We start from the raw sequence: 20,458 nt of genomic DNA, 5'->3' as shown, positions 1-20,458 counted from the left end.
GAGCTTCTCTGAATATTCTCTGGCAGTCTGTTAAAAAGGTTTGTATCTCCGTAGGTTTCTGTCCTAGTGCTTATTCCACTGGATACTGAAAAAAGGCCATATTCTCACCTTCAGCATTTTACTCATGATATTCTTATATATTCTGTGGTAGTTTAGCTATCACCTTCAGCTGGGAAAAAGAAGTTGCACAACATAGCTTGGTGATAGAATATAAAACAGGGTACAAGTCTGACAGACCAAATTTAATCCATTGTCTTGTCTTTCCTTGCTTTGCCTTTCTCAGCACAGTTTCAAATCTCTGAACATTTAAAGAGTAACACAGTTTCTCGCTTGTTTATAAATTGATTAAAATAGCTTTGGTGAAGTCTGATATTTTAGGAATCTGCACACTGTGCTCCAGAGTAAGTGATAGGCTTAAAATATATATAAAATTAGAACAAGGAATTTCATTGTTTGGATTAGGTGAAAATTGGCTGCACATTGTGCAGATACAATGTGAACCCACAGATTAAAATAAACAAAAGAAGAAACAAACAAAAAACCATCTGAATGAATAAAGATACTAGTTAATAGTTTTTTTTTCTTCACTGTCACAGATATTTGCTCCTTTTGTTTCTCTTCCTGATGGCTAAATAGCTGATAGTTCCAAGATTTATTTTTTTTTCATCAGAAATTACTGATGAAACTCAGTGGGAATGTTTTAGCACTCACCCTGTTGCCCTGAAAACCAGATTGAATTTTCTGACAGCACAGTTTCCTGGAATCACTCGGGCCCTTGTCTTTGGGTCTTCGATATATTCGAAAAGGAGCTAAGATCCTAGAAGTAGTAGAAATTCCTGGCACCCAGGAACCCAGCACAGCAGTCTCCATCACTTCCAGACACACAAGTTGTTGAACCATCAACTCTTTGAGTGGGCTACCACAGAGATGTCCGTTGCAGGTTCCCAAAGCTACACATTTTTTTACCTTTCCACGTGCTATTTTGTGAAGGATATGAGACAGCTAAGATCATACCAAAATTCTTCTAGGGAATGCACTTTCTTCCTTATTTCTTTCTCAGCCTCAGAATTTTTCATGGATTAGGAATTTCAGTTTTCAGGCACCTGATTTTTCATTGTGTTTAGTACCAGATCTCTGCTTGGCATCTATTAATACCTATGCCACCTCCTTCATTTGTGCATGCTCTTACTGTTCTAACACTTATTTCACCCCCTTTTCTGACTGCTCCTCTTTTCAAAGGGATGTTTTGATTTAACATTAGAGTAAGATCCTTCTCACTCTGGCACAGCCCAAAGCAGTGTTATTGGGGAATGCAGCATCCTCCCCTCTTTGACCACATCACCACAGTAGTGGTACAAAACAATATAGCAATTATGACAACCTATCTGCCTTAAATTGAGACTTTTCTGCTTATCAAGAGGAACATCTGTTTTTTTTACCTTTCAGTGATATTTTTAGCAGTTTGCAGGAAGCGAGCATGATCATTCTCCTTCAGAGACTGCTCAGCCTGAGAGATGAGGGACGTCGAGCGCTCTATGCACTGTTTGCAGTTTGCAATCTGCTGAGCCAGTTTTCTCAACCTTACCACCTTGAGTGGAAACACAAGAAAGCAGTCAGTTCTCTAATGTCACAAATCATGATTGCATTTACACTTCCGAGACAAAACCGTCATGCAAAGGGGGAGCTAAGATTAATGGCTTCACTGACAAGAGCTTCTTTCACACCAGCTTGATGGTGAGCGCCTTCCACTAGCCACATAACATTTTTAATAAGGGGACAGGCACAGCCTTTATACCTCAAAGTTTTCCACATGGAAAACAACAGGGGAGAGCCAAAACAAGCACAGCTGGCCTATTTTCCAACAGAATAAACGTCATTTCCTGGTACTTTCTGCTTACATGATAACTAAAGGCTATTTAGATAACCATTTCCCTGAAGTGATGAGATTTGTGTTAAAGGCAACGTGTGGATTACTTACTTTTTTCCTATTACTGAGGAGAATTTCATAAAAAATCATCTGAAAATAAAACTTGAGTAAAAAGACTGTTAAATTCTCCCAGCAATACATGCCTACCCTTTTTGTTATGTGCTTTTAGTCAGACAGGGTGTTTTTTATTTGTTGGATATTTTTAATAGGATGAAAGGACAGTAGTACAGAAGAGATGATTATTATTACTGAAAACACATGTGTTGGAGATAAACACAGAAGATGTGACTGTAATCATATTAGGCTGAAATATTAGGGAGGAGCACAGTCAATCCCCCATTTAAAGACAATGTTGGCTAACAAAGCTTCTAGTTCCTGAAAGGTCTGGGAGACCTTCCTGTTGTTATCATATCAAGATTTCTGGTACTTCATAGTTTGAACAAGAGTAAGAAAAAGGAAGGAAATTAAATAAATCTGGAGTTTAGAAAGACCCAGTTACATGAAAAATAAGGATACTAAACTGTATGTGGATTGGCAAATTTATAATTAAATAAAGTTCCTGATCTCAGCAATTAGGGTATAAACTTTGAAGTTACTGAGTTTGCAGGTATAATTGTGACAGGAGTTCAGCATTTTTAGCAAAGATGAGGCTGTCTTAGTGCACCTACATGACAACAGAAGTCAGTAGGAAAATACATCTTTTGGCAAACTTTCAAAAAGAACATACTATCCAAATGGTTAATAATATTGGTGTTCCGATAAAGAGAAAAATGCTGGGAAGGCATGGAGATTTTGACAATGCTACTGATCTGATCAGGTTCTCTCCTCACAGTTCAAGAGCTCCAGATCCCACCAACTTGGAGGCCCTGCCACTTTGTCCATGTCTTTGCTTTGCTGGGTGCCCAAACCTGGATGTAGTAACTAGATGAGGTCTAGTGCTCGAAAGTGCTGAATGAGGAAGATAATCTCTTCCACTGTTTTACTGGCTGCACTTCTGTTGATAAAGCTCATGTTGGTGTCTTTCCTACTTTTGACTCATGCTTAGGCTGTTGAGCACCAAGATGTACAATTGCATTGGGAAAGACTTAATAACTGAAGTACTCTCACAATTACTTATGCTAGTAAGGAGTTGTATTCAGATCCTAGCATTTTATAAATACACTGGGAAGCGGAGACAGATAGATACTGAGAAGTGTCAACAGACTGTTCCATGGAGAACATAGTATTTTCCGTAACTGTGCATTTACTCAGAGATCACTATTTGGTTACACCAGTCTAACCAGAGAAAGGTTCATTGCAGTAAGAAACAGCTCATCTCTTTATTTAAGTATTAATTAACAAATTGAACTGAAATAAATGTTACCTTGTAAGTTTTTAACAATTAGATGTCACGATTTGTAAGGTCTACATATGAACTTGGTTTTTTGTTTACTTGAATTTTCCTTATGTCTTCAAAAAGACAACTTTTAAAGGAAGTAAGTTTATCTCCTGCCCATAGTGGCAGGAATGACCTCTGCACTAAAATTATTCTGTCTATTTAAATCTTTTTTCCTGTTATGTGCTTTGTTGGATTTTATAGGTTTTGAGTGATAAGTGAGATTAAGGATGGAGCTGCACCACATTATAAGACTCGTATGTTTTAATCTGAAGCCCTGCAGCCACAGCTAGAACTATACTTGAATGCTTCCACCTCTGTAGCCTTAACTGTGGTCCTCTAAACAAATTTGCCATGCTCTACCTTCCAGAAAGACTATGGAGAACAGTCACAGACTGCTCTAAAAGAAGACAGCTGGGGCTGAATTTCCTGTGGCTTTTCAGATTTTCTGGCCAATATAAAGAAAAAGAGTTCCCTGGGCACTGTAATCCTTAGCAAGATTTCATTATATGTATCTAAAATGCCTGAATTGTAGCTATTATAGTATTTACATAATTGCTTAGAAAAGACTAGCCTGATTCTCATTTTAAGAACATATGAACAGCTGATCTTAATTGTCCATCTAGCTCACCATCTAGGACAGGCCAGTAGTGGAGGCATCGGACTGGGAAGTAATACTTTCTCAGAGCACTGTCTCAGCCAGCAGCAATTTGTCTCTCATAGATATCCTGAGTTTGAAGTGGTGTTGTGGTATTTAATTTTGTATTTTTGTTGTTGCTGTCGTTACTTTTTTTTTTCTTCATTTTGTTTTTCTTCCATGAGTTAATCCACCTGTCTCTTGAACCCATGAAATCTTTCAACATCTACAACATTCTGAGGTAAAGCATTCCAGTCTTTAACTGTCTCTCCATTGGTATCACTTTTTGGTTGAACAAAATGGAACAAAGAATGTGGATAAATTCTGATATCAGATACATTCACATAAATTTGGAGTTGATTGTATCATAAATCTTCCATGCTTTAATGGATATTAGACTACACCTTCACAGGCAATATACTTTTAAAAAGCAACTTATGTATATAACACAAATCCAAATGAATGGAAAGTTTTCTATTTTGTTGAAAGCACAACTGGACTCACAGAGTCAAAACAATAATGCAGAAGGCCATCATTTCCATTTACAAGGAACTTATATTTTGTTAACAGCATGAAGAAATTCAGGTTCTGTCACACAAGGTACAGGACTTGTGGTTTCAAACATGTTTAAGTCAGCCCTTGCCTACAGGCTTTTCATTTCAAGTTAATTGGAATATCTTGACAACGGAGCAAACCATTTAACCTGCTCTTGACTTTGTTCCTTTCCTGAGCTTTTCCCACACAAGAAGAGTTTATATTTGACTTAGTTAGCTTAGCAGTTAAAGAGTAAACACCATGTACCAAGAACATAAGAATGTTAATTCAGCTCTAATGTGTTTCTGGGTTAACAGATAGCTAGCTTAAACAGTTGAAACTTGAATATTTTACTGCCCAATATGTTTGTCACTAATAATCATCACACCTCAGTAATTAGAAATGTATACTTCATTTCCTGCGTGTTTTTGAATATCTATTTTTTTCATAAACATTAGATTTTCTGTTCTTAAGAACGACAATGGTTGAGATGGATTCCTTATGTAATATTATTTTTATAAGTCTTATAATAAATAATTAAAGAATCTAGACTAACATATTCTTGTTGATAATTGTCAGCCACAATAGCAAGTGTTGTGGCACTTTGTGAAGGTGAAAATTTTGGGGAAACAGTCAGACATATAACAGAGTGAAATAAGCATTAATTAGTCATCACTTTATTATTATTTACTGACAGTGATATAATTTCAGTGTTTATCCTTAAAACTCATAATCACCTGTAGGAAGAGAAATGCTAAGGAAAGTGTTCAAGTCTAATGTACTAATGTTAACATATTTTATTCCTCTTTACATGAAGGCAGTAGTGGCCCAGGACTACATAAGGGCTCATACAAATTTGTATTAATAGCACCTGAAGTCAAAAAACTGTAAGCATGAAGAAGCAATGTTGACCTACTTGCTATCAAAAGAAGAAAAGCTGTTACCTTTCCTTCCTTGATTTTGGTTCCAATTATTTGTCGTCTTTGCTGGATTATTTCAATGAGCTGGTCACATTCTTCCATCAGCTTGGTTTCTTGGCGGGATGCATTTACCTACAAAGCAAGCCATGTTGATTATTAAAACTATTTTTTTTTTTACTCCGTTCTGTCTACAATAAATGTGTTGTTTGGCTTTTCTTATCTTGGATTTGTGACTGTGACATGTCTGAAAGTTTTATTTGAGTCTTATTTGTACCTTCTGTAAGAGATGGGACTAGCAAATAGATACTTATTTTATTTCTAACTCAAATGAGGAAAGCCTGGTCCTGTGATGTCAGCTGAGTGATGGCTGAGCTCAGAACTGAGTGATGTCAGCTATAATTGACATTAGTGAGAAGTGAAAGCTTTTCCAGAGATGCTTAACCTGTCACAAATGCAAGAAGTACATAGGACTGCAGTGAATACTCATGCATGTAAGAGCACAAGTACTGGAAGTACACAGTCCCTCTAGTACAGTATCCTGTCTCTATCAGCTGCTAGTATGAGCATCTGCTAGTAGAGCACCTAACAAAAGCCAAGCATGTATGATGGTTCCCATAATTATTGTCTCATCCTCCAACCAATTGCAGATCAGAGTTTTTTTGAAACAACTTTTACATCATTAGTAATCCTCATAAGAGTTACCTTCTATGAATTTTCCCACTCTTTCCTTCCAACCCTCTAAAATTTGTTCCTCCATCCCCACCCTCCCACGGCAGTGAGATCCAAAGCTTAACTCACAGTCAAGCAAGCAACTATCTCTTTTAGAGGGATTTGAACCTCCTTTCAGTTGCATTTTATGACCCCAAATTCTTTTACTGGAAAGAAGAGTGATACCTAGCCTCAATTTCCATGCCACCTGCAATTTTCTAGATCACTGTTTTATCCTCCTGTAGGGCTGAAGAGTCTGAAATGATTCAGATTTTCTTCACGTGAAAGCTGTTCAATACTTCCAATCATTCTTGTTTTCTTCTCTGAAACTTTGCCAGGTCTACCACCTACTTTTTCATAGGGGGAACAGAACTGTATTATATGCCCAAGGTGCAAACAAACTATGGAGTTATACAGTGGCATGATACGTTCTCTATTTTGTCATGATTATTTTTATAATGATTCCTAATGTTTGATTTGCTGAATTTAATACTTGAAAATTTAGTATTTTTTTATTTTCAATGTCCATATAGTAGTTTCTGAAAGACTCAAGTTACCAAAGATCCAATTGACTTTATCTAGTCATGTGCATTTAATGTTTTCTTTATTAGTAGTACTTTGCCTCTGACAGTTAATCAGCTAGAAAGCATTAGCTGTGCTTGTGTAGATATCTACAGTATAAATGTATGAGCCACTGAAACTATTTTTAGCACAAAAAATCCTCACAAAACAAAATGTTTTGTTTCAGGTTAAGACTGATTGTTTTAATGAAAAGTCAGCATTTAATATGACAAGCAAAATGGACCTCTCCACCAGCAGTATGTTTAGCTTATATGTATGAAAGAAAGACAGAGAAAAAGACAAAAGGTTCTATTCATACCTACAAAACAGAAAAAAATAAAAGGAGTGATGTCAGACCTGTGTTTCCATACACACTTTGCTAAGAGGTTAAAACAGCCCTCAGCCTTGGCCAGTTGCTCCTAGAACCACTCCACATCACCTTTTCCATTGGGATAGTAGATCTAGAGGTGAACCAAAAAAGGGAACAGTCCTAGGTAAAGACTAACTATATTTCCCCTCTTTGGATATTTTTTTCAATCTGATGAGCCCCTTGATCTGTCTCAGCCTTCTTTTTTTTCTTCCAACAATATGTTTAAACACGCGTTTACCTGTAAGCACTTTATGGAGCTCATCAAGATTAAGCAAATGCTTATACATCTAAGTTTGGACCAGGACCAATTTTATAAATACCTTCTTATGTGAAATACATTGTGTCCTCTGGGCAAAGAGGGGACTTGTTTACAAAGGCCTGTTTTCATTTAGATTCAGATTATCCTTCTGAAACCTTCATAAAATTAAAATTTAATCACATATTCCATTGGCTTAAATGTTAATTAAACTACCGGTATTATAAAGAGAAAGTATATTTGTTTCTTGAAGGCGATAGATGATGCTGAAAGTGCTGGAGAGATCTACACACAAAAGGTGAAAATGTAGGAAATACTTCCACCATCCAATCTTAGGTGCCTCTTCATTTACACACGTTAGCTGTTTGCTTTGCCTGGCTTCCCACCATAGTCCATGAGGAGAAAGAGACCACAGAGCAGCTAACCCAAAGCCTCTGATAGAGCATATGTCTCTCCAGTGACAGCTTAGGGAGCCTAGAACTAGTCAGTCAACATATCAGACTTACCCAAGGGCCAAAAATTGGTTTGTGTGAACACTGTTGTTCATACTCCACCTCTTCTCATTATCCCACCACCCCAGCTGCATAACACCCTCTGGTCATGCACTGTATTTTGGTGTGAACTTCTGCAGGGCTGTTTTCAATGAGGTGTCCAACACACAAGTGTCCCTTGCCTCGACTCCTGTTTCACTAGTGGATTGAAATTCCACCAGAGTAGGGAATCCCAAATGGGTTCAGTCAGAGGCAACAATCCTATTCAATTCACATGGGTGCAACTCTTTTTATATTGATACCGAGGTCTGCTCATGCCAGAGCTGACTTTGGCACTGAATTACTGTAACAGTTCAAAGGATTTTTGAGTAGCTTCCACTCAAAGTGTTACTTTTATCACCACTTATATCATGAATGTGTTTTGTCTAGCAGATCTAAGTTACCTCTGGGGTAACTGTCATGACAGAGTTCGGGAAGGCTAAGACAACAGTATTTCATTAATGCCCAGACTGGTTTGAAAAATAAAGTATTAATTAAATCTTAAATTACAAAACTCCAGACGAAGAAAAATGAAGTTCTTGTAAAAAATCTTTGTATTTCTTACACACTGACTGCAGACGTCTCTGTTTTCTTTGAAATCTGAAAAGTATACTCTTTTGTAAACTTCATTTGAAGACATTTCCAAATTTTATAGCTTGCAGAAGCTTATTAAAACTGGAAAGGATATTCCAAAACTATTTGATATGTCTGAGCTTTGTATGAATGCCCTCCCCCCCCCAAAAAAAAAGTTAATCTGGGGGCTTTTCTCAAGTTGAAATGCTCCTTAATCAAATTTTCAGCCCAGAAGGCCCCTGATTCCGTAATAACTTTATAATTGAGCACATGCCTAACTTTAAGTGCAGTATATTAGTGGTGGCCCTAAAGGGACTACTTGTGAGATTAACATTGAATATTATTTACTTGTGTATTTCAGAGGACTCATATGTCAGACCAAAGAGCCAGAGGCATGGAGTAGGGCTCCGCTGTACAGGTGCTACAGAAATACCGGAATAAGACTCTGCCTTCTGCTTGAGTCCTTTGATGAACAGCACCTTGACAATAACTTCCAGCTGGTGCTGGCCAAGGAATACGAGTTCTGTCTGGTGAAAATATTTGAGGTTTTATGTTCTCTACTTTTCCACAATAAAAACAAGCCCTCTTTCCAAAGAGTTCATTAAAAAAGACTGAGAGCTGCATTAGAAAAGTCTGGAGGCTGCATCGCTCACTTTGGTTGTGGGAGGCTCTGAATCATGCACAGAACAGATTTAAATCTGGGCTTCCTCCATCCTAGATGAATGTTGACTCTTAAATATGAGATTCCCATTGTTGGAGAGTTAATGCTGGACTTGGAGATAATTTTCTGTTGAAAATTCCACTGACATCAACATGCTTAGTTTTGACATCAGAAAATTCCTTAGAAATCCATGACCACAACTACAATGAAAGTAAAGTTTTTTGGTTTGTTGGTATCATTTTTAAAAACTTCTCTTCTATACCACAAAACTTTTAAAAAACTGACTAGGAGGCCTTGCTAGGATTTAGAAAAATTATAACTTTTTCCACCACCAAACATGCAGGAAAGTACATATTCTAGTCCTGTTGCTTTCATGGGGAATTTATTTCTATTGCTGCAATATTTGAAGACCTGAGACAATTTACTGCAAAACAATATGCAGAGATCTTTCTAGGTTTTCCAGACAGATGGATAGGGTCTAGTGGTCTGAGCCTCAAGGAGTGGGTGTTAAAAAAATAAAAAATAAAAATAAAAAAAATAGAAAGAAAAATGGGATTTCCTCAAATCTCTGACAGGGATCTGGAAATCACAAACCCTCCTGACCCAAAGGGGAGAGCAGGCCAGCTGCTCACAGGTCCACAAACTGCGAACTACTTTGGAAAATGTTCTGCTCTATGAAGAGGCTTCCTAGGCTTTCATCTTCAGAGACCTGAGTTAAATTGCAGCTTAGGTCATATGAAAATGAATGTGGTGGTTTCAAAGTCCCTAGCAGATGTTTGGGAAATCAGAGAATTGCAATGCTGCTAGTGATGCAAGGTTACAGAAAGTTTTGATGGTTAATTCAAAGGCAAGTGTAGTGTCATAGAGCTAGACTCATACCAAAGAAAACTAATATATTAGATTCAAAGGATATTTTAATGTCTCAGCAGACTTCTTCGCAGGAACAAATCTCTCCCTTTGGGATTCCTTATGGGTGAGGCAATTTTGTCTGCAAGTGGAAATGCATAAGTCCTTCTTTGGCAAATAATTTCTAAATGACAAGCTAAATAAGACACCCTAAGTTGGAGGTTGCTTGCTTTTTCTAAGAACATAGTGGCTGGGATAAATTAATCAAAACCAGAGTAATTTTTATTCACTAATCCTAGTGCAAAATGAAATAAAGTAGGTTGTAGAAAGAGTCTGATCTTTGGAAAGTGAGCAATGCATTTTGGTTTCAGCTTTACTAATTAAAAATGGTCTGCATGCCTCAAAATGCCACAGATATGGCTATACAGGTAAAGAAGAGATACCAGCTTTTCTTGGTGGGTATGAGTTGATGGCTACAGAATTTACTGTACAACAACTTACTCACAAGTAAACAAAAACATCAGAAAAACAAATTGCACTGATTCCACTTAACAACTGAAGCATCATTGCCACATGTTTCATTCTGGATTTTGAGTCTGAATTCCTTCCGAAGAATTCTTTCTTTTCATATCCCTGTTTGATAATATAGGTTATTCAATTTGATTCTGTAGAACAAAAGTAACTCTTAGAATAAAGCTTTCTCAGATTTTATCAAGTCTGGGAGTAAAACTGATTTTATCTATTGTGACAAACTGTGCCTTTGGAAATATGCGAAATTAATCAGCTTGCCATCTGAATGGATCATCTACAACTTCTTAGTCTAAATTGATGCAAGAGAGTGGAATGGCCATCTCCCATTTCAAGTGTGCCAGAGGCTTTGTTTTTGTTTGCATTCCACATTTATCTCTAACCAGGAGACCTGTGTTTACAGGCAGTCTCAGAGCAGGTTAAACTAAGGTCAGCACAAAAGTACAGCAACTTACTCTGGCTTCCTAAGAATTTTGTAAATGAAGAATTGATTAGGCCAGGATACAATATTTTGGGTCACACCGATAAGACTATCTTTCCCAATCTTGACTAAAAGTAAACCTTTTTAGAAGTTTGAAATACTCATGTTACTTATTAAAATATTATTTTAAAGTCTTTTGTCCCACTGTGCTTTGAAGCAGATGGTTGAGAAACTAACCAGCAAGGAACCTGCAGTCCTCTAGTGACATTTACAATCCAATCAGAGGAACAAACCAAAATGAACAACAACAAAAACAAAAACACAGAAGCTTCATGGAAAGCAAACTAATAAGACTGACATTTAAAACATAAAAAAGTTTTAAACTTTGGAAAGTTCTAATAGAGAGCTACTCCAGATATGATACTGACAGCTGTAAAGCCCATAGACTAGGCTTGCTTCAACAAATCAAGCCCTGTTTTTATGAAGCACAAATGCAGCATTATGTTGAATGGCTGCTTTTTTTTCAAGGATAGGAAAGCATGCTGGAGAAAAGACATCTATTGCCAGATGAACCACAGTTTCATAACCCATCTGCTGAAGCTGGTATGGCTACCTGGCAAAACGGCTAGGCTGGGCTCACCTGGGTGACCTGGATATTGCACTATCACATGGGAAGCAAGTAGAGAAACACAGCAGGGAAGACAAGAGAGGTGGTGAGGCTTTTGGCAGCAGTGAGGTTTAGGATAGGATTAAGCTGTTTGTGAAACTAGCTCTTAGGAGGGATGAGTTTTTTCATATTAATCCCTTAATTTCAGTCATTGTTTTTTGTCTTTTCTTTTATGCGTTCTTTGAACTTAAGTAATGTTTTTGTTTGTTTTGTTTTTAATTGACCTATATCTACTTATTTATTGTTTTAATGTTATTTTTCCTGCTGACACTAAGCTTTTGTTTCTTGTTGAGCAAAATATGCCACTTAGTCTGTTTCACTGAGGGTAGAAAAATAAAAACAATTAAATAATCACTGAAGTTCAACTGACTGCTGAAGCCAATGCCCTTGTATCCAACAGTTCAGTACTTAAAATGCTCATCCAGGATCTGTGGTCTTTAGCCCAGTATTTAGCATAATTGCTAGAAGAACAATGCCTTTGGTCTCCTTGCTGCTCATATTATTGTTCAGCTATTTATGTTAGGAAGATAAAGGAGAAACTCGGAAATCTTCTGGTCCCATAAAGGTAAATGTCTCAAAACAGAGTTCAAAAACTAAGGACATTTTGACAAGCTAAACTCTCAGATGATAGGCACAAAGCTGCATTACTTGAATGATTAACAGCGAACTGAAACACATTTTCTACTCCAAGGACAAAGTTTTGCAGGAATATATGTCTAACAAGTATGTGAGCATACCTGTGTATGGATGTGAGCTGGAGGGAGAGACGGAAGGAATGGGAACTGGCATTTTTACCAGGCAGTGACAAGCATTCCTGTTAGTTTACATATAGTCCATGTGACCCGTATTATAATTACAATTCCAATTTCTAGAAATTACAAAACAGTTGCAGGTGAAATGCTATTTTCCAGTACATGCCTAATCTGTACATTAAATGTATGCTTAAGTGCTGCAGCTCTAGACATATATATGACCAATTATGCATTTAATTAGTCATTTGTGAAAGCAATTAAATGATTACTCAGGCAAATAATATTTGACTACTAGGCTAGGGCTTACTGGGCATAAACTGAGAACATCCTTGAATGAATATTTATTTTGAAGTATCCATATAACCATATATGCAGTATGTTTTATTAAAATGAAGACTCTCACTGAAGTGAGAAACTTATTTGAGTTTTACATTGGATGAAATCAAGTTTTATGAGAGTGGAGCTAAATGTAGAACTAAAGTAATTATAAATCAGAAGAAGATCATGACACATATTTCATCTAAACCATGTTAATAGATAAAATACCTTATCCCCTCTCCCATTAGAAGCTGTCACAGGAAACAAATGCTGTAAACTCTTCTTAAGGATTTATGCACATCATGAAGTTTGTTAATTAGTCTCTTATTGAGAATAACAGCTTTCAATTTCCTTCAAGTTGTTTTCCTGCCTATTTAAAATAAAAAAGTCAGTTACTTCTAGGACTTAAATATAGCAAGTGACTATAATTACGGAACAAGTATCTCTGCAAAAACTGAAGGCATTAGGACAGAAGGAACAGGAATTTTCAGTTGAGATGCTTTTCATCTTACCTACCCCCTATATTTCATACTGATGGAAAACACTTGTTTAATCCATTGCCCATTTCCTGCTGTCTATAAAACCTCACCAAAGTGTATTCTTTGCTCCAAACTACTAATGTTCAGCTGTGTATAACTACGAAGGCCATTTGCTGCAGTTCAGACACCAGAATTAACATATAGGCTTTCCACCTAAATTTTCCTAACGGGATATGCAGGCTTTGAATGAAATGGCCACAAATTTCAAGAAGGAGTGAGTACCATTAAAGTGAAAACAGAGTACTCACTGTTTTTTATTGTCACAGACAAAGCCTCTTTACTGTTTGTGTGTCCTCAGGGAATCACTCTGACAGCTGACTTTTGATTTTGCTGTCCCTCAAAAAAACAGAAATGCTACATGTATCTTAAATAAAAAAGGATGGAGACCACAGTGTGTCATAAAATTTAAAGAAACTCTCTTTTAAATTAAATCTGATCAGAGATTCAATTTTTTATTATTTATAATTTTCCCATTTGGCTCATTTATTTTTAATAAGGCACAGAAAAAAAAAAGTTAAAAAAGGAAAAGAAAAACAACAACAAAAAAACACAACAGCAGGCTTTTCCAGATGCTGCCATCTTCTCTTCATCACTTTTACACAACTGTTGTCACACTGATTTAAAATGTGTCTGATACTTGTGAGTGTTCATTATCTGTCATGTTGGAATAAAGGGTCTTTTTGTATACTACTTTCTTCAGGTGATTACAGAACATGGCTATAAAAAACAACCTTTGACACACACACACAAACCCCCACAGTTTTTGGTTGGAAACTTTATACTGAGATTTAGCCTGCAGCAGATCTTCAGAAGTGAGCCAGAAACTGAGCAGTTCCATTACTAACAGAAAGCAAAGGAGGCAGCAGTTTGAGGGTTACACAATTATACGAAAATGCCTTTTCTTCTTTGTGTAACCAAAAATCATTTTGCAGCAGTGTCCAGAATTTGCTTCCTATGACGTTTGGCAAATTGAAAATAAAACCAAACAAAACAAAAAGACTGAGATACAGATGTTATAAAACTGTCTACAAGCAAAACCTATTTCCTTTCCCCTCCCCCCTAGATAATTGCTCCAATTTTTCCTTCAGCTGACTTCAGATTATGTTTCTGCATAACAGATGAGAGTAGCTTCATGGTATTGACTAAATAATAGATGTTTGATCATATACTTCCTAGAAAAGATGAGAAAAAAAGTCCAGAAGAAAACTGAAAGAGCTTAGAAAAAAGTAACTGACAAAAGAGCCTCATGCTCAAATTTGTGCCTAATGACAATTAATGGCATGATCTAAAACCCATCTGCAGCAAACTCACACATTCACAGCAGCAAAGTACCTTGGAAACTACGACAAGGAAGCCAATTTGCTGTGACATAGTACTGTCACCCAGAGAAACCCGTGACTCAAAATCCAAAGGCAGAACCAGTGCACTTAGAGTGTTCAACCCTTCCCTGATTCAGCTGGGAAGCGGCTACATTTGGATCCATGCACAGACCGAAAAGTCACAGGGCAGCACAGCAGCATGCAGCCCCGTTGCCTTTCAGGTGGGGGGGCTGAGAGAGAAGATTGGAGACAGCCACCCTGGGCCACCACTGCAGCGACACCTCTCTGGCACATGGGAGAAGGATGGGAGACCAGGCGGTGGTTGGTACAGCCATGGGAATGCTATCACCCAGGGATTAGCCTGCATCACTATATCTCAGGTCTGTCAATCCCAGTTTTACAACAGTGTTTACATAAGATTTGCCCAAGCCTCTTACAGGAATTTTCAGATACTTGCACCATTTTTTTACCAGCAAGATTCTGCAGACATGTTTCACCCAGCAGGACTGCAGCTAAAGCCTCAGCTGCTGTAGAGGGCTTGTACCTAGGTTGTTAATGTATGACAAAGCATAAACAGTTACATTTAACTCTTTTTTTCTCCAAACATCTTCCCCTTATCTCCAGAACTAAGTAGCTGCCTTCTTGACACACACAGATGTTTTTATGGATGCTTACAAGCCACACGCTGATTTAGCAACATGCTAGAGTTTTCTCTCAATGTGTGAATTTCCACAAAATTTAAAGATAATCTACCAGGACTGATTTTAGTGCTTCATTTACAAGCTTTCTACAGATATTACAAGATGTATGAAGGCTGTGAACTAGGAATATAAATATTTAAATTTAAGGTTAGTAACCATTTCTATTCCATTTTCTCTGCTTTCAAAGAAAACTGTTTTGTTATATGAATCAGCTTATCATTTGATAGATCCCAGCACAAGAAGGATGTTAATCTGTTCGAATGGGTCCAGAGGAGGGTCACAAAGATCATCAAGGGGCTGGAGCACCTCTCCTACGAAGAAAGGCTGAGAGAGCTGGGGATGTCCAGCCTGAAGAAGAGAAGGCTCTGGGGGGACCTCAGTGCAACCTTTCAGTACCTGAAGAGGACTTATAAAAAAGATGGATAGCAACTCTTTGCTCAATCAGATAATGACAGGACAATGGGGAATGTTTTTAAACTAAAAGAGAGGAGATTTAGATTAGAGATTAGGAGGAAATTCTTCACTCGGAAGGTGGTGAGGCACTGGCATGGGTTGCCCAGAGAAGCTGAGGATGCCCCATCCCTGGAGGTTTTCAAGACCAGGTTGGATAGGGCTTTGAGCAACCTGATCTAGTGGGTGGTGTCCCTGCCTATGGCAGGGGGGTTGAAACTAGATGATCTTTCAGGTCCCTTCCAACCCAAACCATTCTATGATTCTGTTTCTATGATTCTATCAAGCTGGCCCTACTGTCCCTCACAAAACAAAACAAAATAAAACGAACAAACAAAAAAAGCAGCAAAGCTGGGACCCTGAGGTTGTGCTCCTGCTAATATCCTTCAGAAAGCTTCAGAAAGCATCCTGGCCAAGGGCATGAGGTTGTAGACCTGTTATCTTATCCAAGGAAGGAAAACAAAACTTTCCTTCAGCTTTGGGATTTTATAGAAAATCAAGGAAGGACAGATGGAATTACATAGGACGGGAGAGTGTAAAACAAAACACAACAGTGATGACACTGGAACGAGTAAAATCAGTGTGCCTAGGTGCTCCTAACTAAACATAAATATTTGGGATAGAAAGGCGTTTTTTCTGAAGTGTGCTCTTTTCAGGGTGTGGTTTCCACTGAGAAAAGGGGATTTTTTTAAAGTAAGTGTTACCATACACTAAGTATTAGCCCAGACTACTTTCTTATTAGTCATGAAGCCAGTCATTCAGGTATTATAAAATGTTTAATAATATCTCGGCTTTACTTAAAGCAGTAAAGAATACAAATCTGGCTTGATTTATTCTCTTAACTTTTCCTGCTGATATACCCAAAACCACTCACAGGAATCTAAGACTGGAAATGGACTTCTCCAGTCTCTCAAGATCAGATCCCACATCAGGATAAATCTTGTCATAAGTTGATGAACTCCATCTAAAAATAGGTAAGATTTATGTCCCCATTGCAGCGATGAAAGGCAGCTCCAGAGCTCTCCTCCCTTGCTGCTGGAAATCATCCAGTTTCCAGATAACGAACATCCCTGACTAGTTCCCGCCTGCTAATATGGGAGAAAAGTGGAAAAAAGCACCACTCTTTCCAAAGGGAATAAGCTTCAGTTTTAAAACAGAGTGATAGGATTTGGCTTTTGCTATAGATGAAATTACAATTGCCTGATGTGAAGGATGCATGGTAAATAATTAATCTGCCATAAAGCCAGTTGCTAGGAAGCCATTAACAGCACACTTTGTTGATGAGAAACAGTGGCTCTACAACAACATTTGGTTTGGCTGGCAAGGACTCATTTATTCAACAGACACATGGCCTGTTTGTTGTTCATTTTAGGAAACATCAGCTTCTGCTCCATATCAAAAACCAAAAAAAGATACTATTTTTTCATTTTTTATGTAATAGTTTTTTTTTTTTGAAATGACAAATGGTTAAAAAAAAGTTAGTGTTTGTTTCTATTTTCTACAAATAAATATTAAATAGAATAAATTATTTGGTTTTGTTGATATACCCCTCCATAAAAACTCTGCAACTTTAACAAAAGGAACAATAACCTCCTGCTCTTCCTTGTTTATCAAAATTCACATTATTTGGCCTAAAAAACCCAAAAGCTTCTTACTTTTTCCTCATCAGATTTTAACCCCCCCCAAAATCTAAATCAACACTAAAATAACATTATTAAAATTATTCTAAGTTAGGTAATGATAACCTGGGTATACAACATCCGATTTTACAGTGCACTACCTATATTTTTACATCCTTACAAATTGTATACAATATATTTTATATTATAATCTGTAATATAGTGTATCAAAAAATGAAAAAGAAAACAGTGAAACCTTTCCTATAAAATTAACTGTCTGTTCAATTTCAACCTCTTCATAGGCTCATATGGCAACACTAATAAAATCGTTGGAAACTTCAGCTTTTCTGAAAGCATTGTAATTTTAATTTTGTAACATTAACATTACAATAATATACTATGCTTCATTCTATATCCTGGTTTGGGTGAATTTCAGTCAAGAAGCACAAAGAAATAGAGCATACTGAATTTTTAAATCTATACCAGCCTCAGCATCTCTAGTGTTTAAGATATTCACATCATATCTAAATTTTCAGAATTCTGGAAAAGAGCGATAGCTTTAGAGTTTACTTCTACATCCCCACTTGCCTGATTTCCACCGCTGCCTAGGTCCAGAGTTTTGACTGAAGCACATTTCTTAATATTTAGCTAATTTAAATGCTAATTAGACTAATTTGATGAATAAGACGTGGTAGGAATTTATTAACTTTGCTGCTATTGCTTTATGTCTACAGAGAAATTTTCTAAAACAGGACTCAAGGGACAGTAGCGCATCTGTTACCAGTTGAACAAGTTGGATTTTTTGTAATACTAAACTTTAGAGCTGGTAATATATTGCAGAGGAGAAGGAGGGATGATTTAAAATTTTCCAGATCTAGCACATCTTGGATATAGGCCACTAATGCAGTAGAGGCTTTATGCTGTCCTGCACTCATCTGCTTCATGTTTTTTGCTCTGACTTTTATACATAGTGGAAGAAAATGTACCTTGTCTCTGTCTCTCATTATCTGCTAAAGTCATCCCATCTGATGCTACAGTTGTTCTGTCTGATGTTATTGCTGTGCATATAAAGAAGTCAAATCCTTTACCGCAAGTCTAATCTTGTGATAGACTTTGCGTTTTTATTGAGTCCCATTGAGTCAGTGAGGCTTCACAGAGGAGACAAGTCAACTAGCAGACAGAAAAATGGATGAGGTGATCTCTTTGCAAGAACAGTCTTGTTGTTGTTTGTTTGTTTGTTTTATTTTCTTTTGTTGTTGTCTTGATTGTTGCAGCATGTACCATTGCCACAGTCAACAAATTACTTAAGCAGATGTCACATTTTCAAGATGTGACTATTCACAAGCAACAGTTGTTCTTGGGCTTAGATGACTGAATTTTCCTCTGAAAAAGACCTACAGAGAACTTCCACAGAACTTTATAAGGAAGAAAAAGAGGTTTTGCTAAAAACATGGCAGACGTTATAAAAGAGTGTCTTTCTCCAGGCTTGCGTGGCTCTGTTAAGGCTGCGTATGTCAGAGCTAACTTTCTGCTAAATTATACCCATGTCCCAGAAATTCTGGGGTAAGGCTACTTTTCTCTCCCAAATTCCCAAGGCTATTCCCCAGATAACGCTGACAAAGACACCTGGCTTCCTTTTACATGTCTAGACAGCCATACTCAAAGCAGAATACCTCTTCTACACAACACAATTATTTAATGCTGCCTGTCTGCTAGGCACACAGCACACACTTTCCTCTAAATAAATGAGGTTGCTGCAGGAATCACAATGCAGTCAGGACAAATGTTCCCCTGCAGAAGGAAGTCAACAGGCAGTATTGTAATGCAAAAAAAAAAAAAAAAAAAACAAACAAGCATTTTGCACTGGGAAAATAAGTTTTCTCTGCTAATCTGGCTAGTAATTAGCTGTTTGACTTAAAATATGTTTTTCTTTGTGATTGAGGTCTAAGGCTTGTTCCACTCTAAACCACCAGTATTTATGTTGTGCCAGCTTCTCTGATTCCTACCCCATTAACTTTCGTACTTTGTCTTAAATTGAATTTAGCACTTAAGAAATCTGATAGCACTTCAAATGATCAACTCAGTGAACTCAGTGTATCTCAATAAATGCAGTAGATCTGCCAACAAGCATGCACACCTCACAATGTTGAGCCTTTCTTACTCTTCCAGTATTCCTCATCCACAATTTTCCTGGAGGAGAGGAGAAAATATTTTGTATCTCTTGTGTCACCTGGGACTCTCAGTTGAGATTGACCATGATGAAAGCATTGGTGATAAATTTTAATGCCACGGGTATATTTTTATAATTTTACTGAAACAAAGCATAAACTCTTGCTGTCTTTTGCAAGTTTTTTATGACAAGAAAGCTGTTTGTTCATAGCTGTTTTGACTTCACTGAGCAGAATATACTGTCTTACAGTGAGGAAATGGTCTTAAGAGTGCAGAAAATTTTAAAAAGAAAAGTTCTGCTAAAAAATAGTTTATTTTGGACTCTGTTCCCCCCCTGTGTACCTGTGTAAGCTCCCATGGCTGAATTAGTCTGTGATTATTTTAATTTGCGTATAGAGCAGCAGCCCCCAAAGAGCCATCTTAAATATCCCCCAGATTTGGAGGAAATCTGGATTCAGGTCCCTCCCTTCTGTGATATATTCAGGCAACTCAAAGGATTGCAGGCATCTTATTCTTCTTAAGAAAAATACAGTTCATACATGACTTTTGAGGCCACATCTGTATCTAGATACTTAATTCTGATGAACAAAAATAAAATCAATGGCAGACAGAAAGCCAAATATCTTTGTGGATCTGGACCTTACTATTTCTTTGCCTGAGTTTTCAACCAGTAAATATTACTCTGCGTGGCAAAGGAGCCAAGAGGGTAAGCATTTTACAGATAGTGAGTGGCGTGCTCAAGTGTAGCAGTGGTGGGGGCCATCCAAACATTAAATCATAATTAAAAGTGGTTACAAAGGAATGTAAAGGAGGTTAGGTGTACTGAGAATACCATTCATCAGTGACAAAGTTCCAAATCAGTTTACCATGACTTTAATTTAGTTTTGTACTTGTTACGTTTTTGTATAAACTTCCATTTCTGAAAGCTCAAAGTGAATGTAATTCAGTTTACAGGTATTTCAAATGGAGGTCAGTACTCACTTCTACGTGTTGACAGGTCTGAATGAGTTTCGCCAAAAGAGTTTCCAGTTCAGTATTCCTCTTAATAAGGTTGGTGAGGTTACTCTCCAAATTTTG

General features: G+C 37.3%; 1 protein-coding gene across 10 annotated transcripts in view; it reads right to left on the bottom strand.

The window, feature by feature from the left end:
- The window catches only part of MID1 (midline 1), a 251,404-nt gene that overhangs the window by 34,540 nt on the left and 196,406 nt on the right, over nucleotides 1-20,458 (bottom strand). For all 10 annotated transcript variants that reach the window (XM_080593000.1, XM_080593006.1, XM_080592998.1 and 7 more), the window contains exons 3-5: nucleotides 20,363-20,458; nucleotides 5,418-5,525; nucleotides 1,440-1,588 (exon numbers count right to left, since the gene is read on the bottom strand). In XM_080593000.1, the coding sequence (XP_080449126.1) occupies nucleotides 1,440-1,588; nucleotides 5,418-5,525; nucleotides 20,363-20,458 (353 nt within the window). The remainder of the gene's footprint in view (nucleotides 1-1,439; nucleotides 1,589-5,417; nucleotides 5,526-20,362) is intronic.

This window comes from Anser brachyrhynchus (assembly GCF_964034855.1).
Source record: "Anser brachyrhynchus genome assembly, chromosome: 1".
Classification (NCBI taxonomy): Eukaryota; Metazoa; Chordata; class Aves; order Anseriformes; family Anatidae; genus Anser; species Anser brachyrhynchus.
Note: the sequence above shows the minus strand (reverse complement) of the source record. Positions and strands in the feature narration are given on the sequence as shown.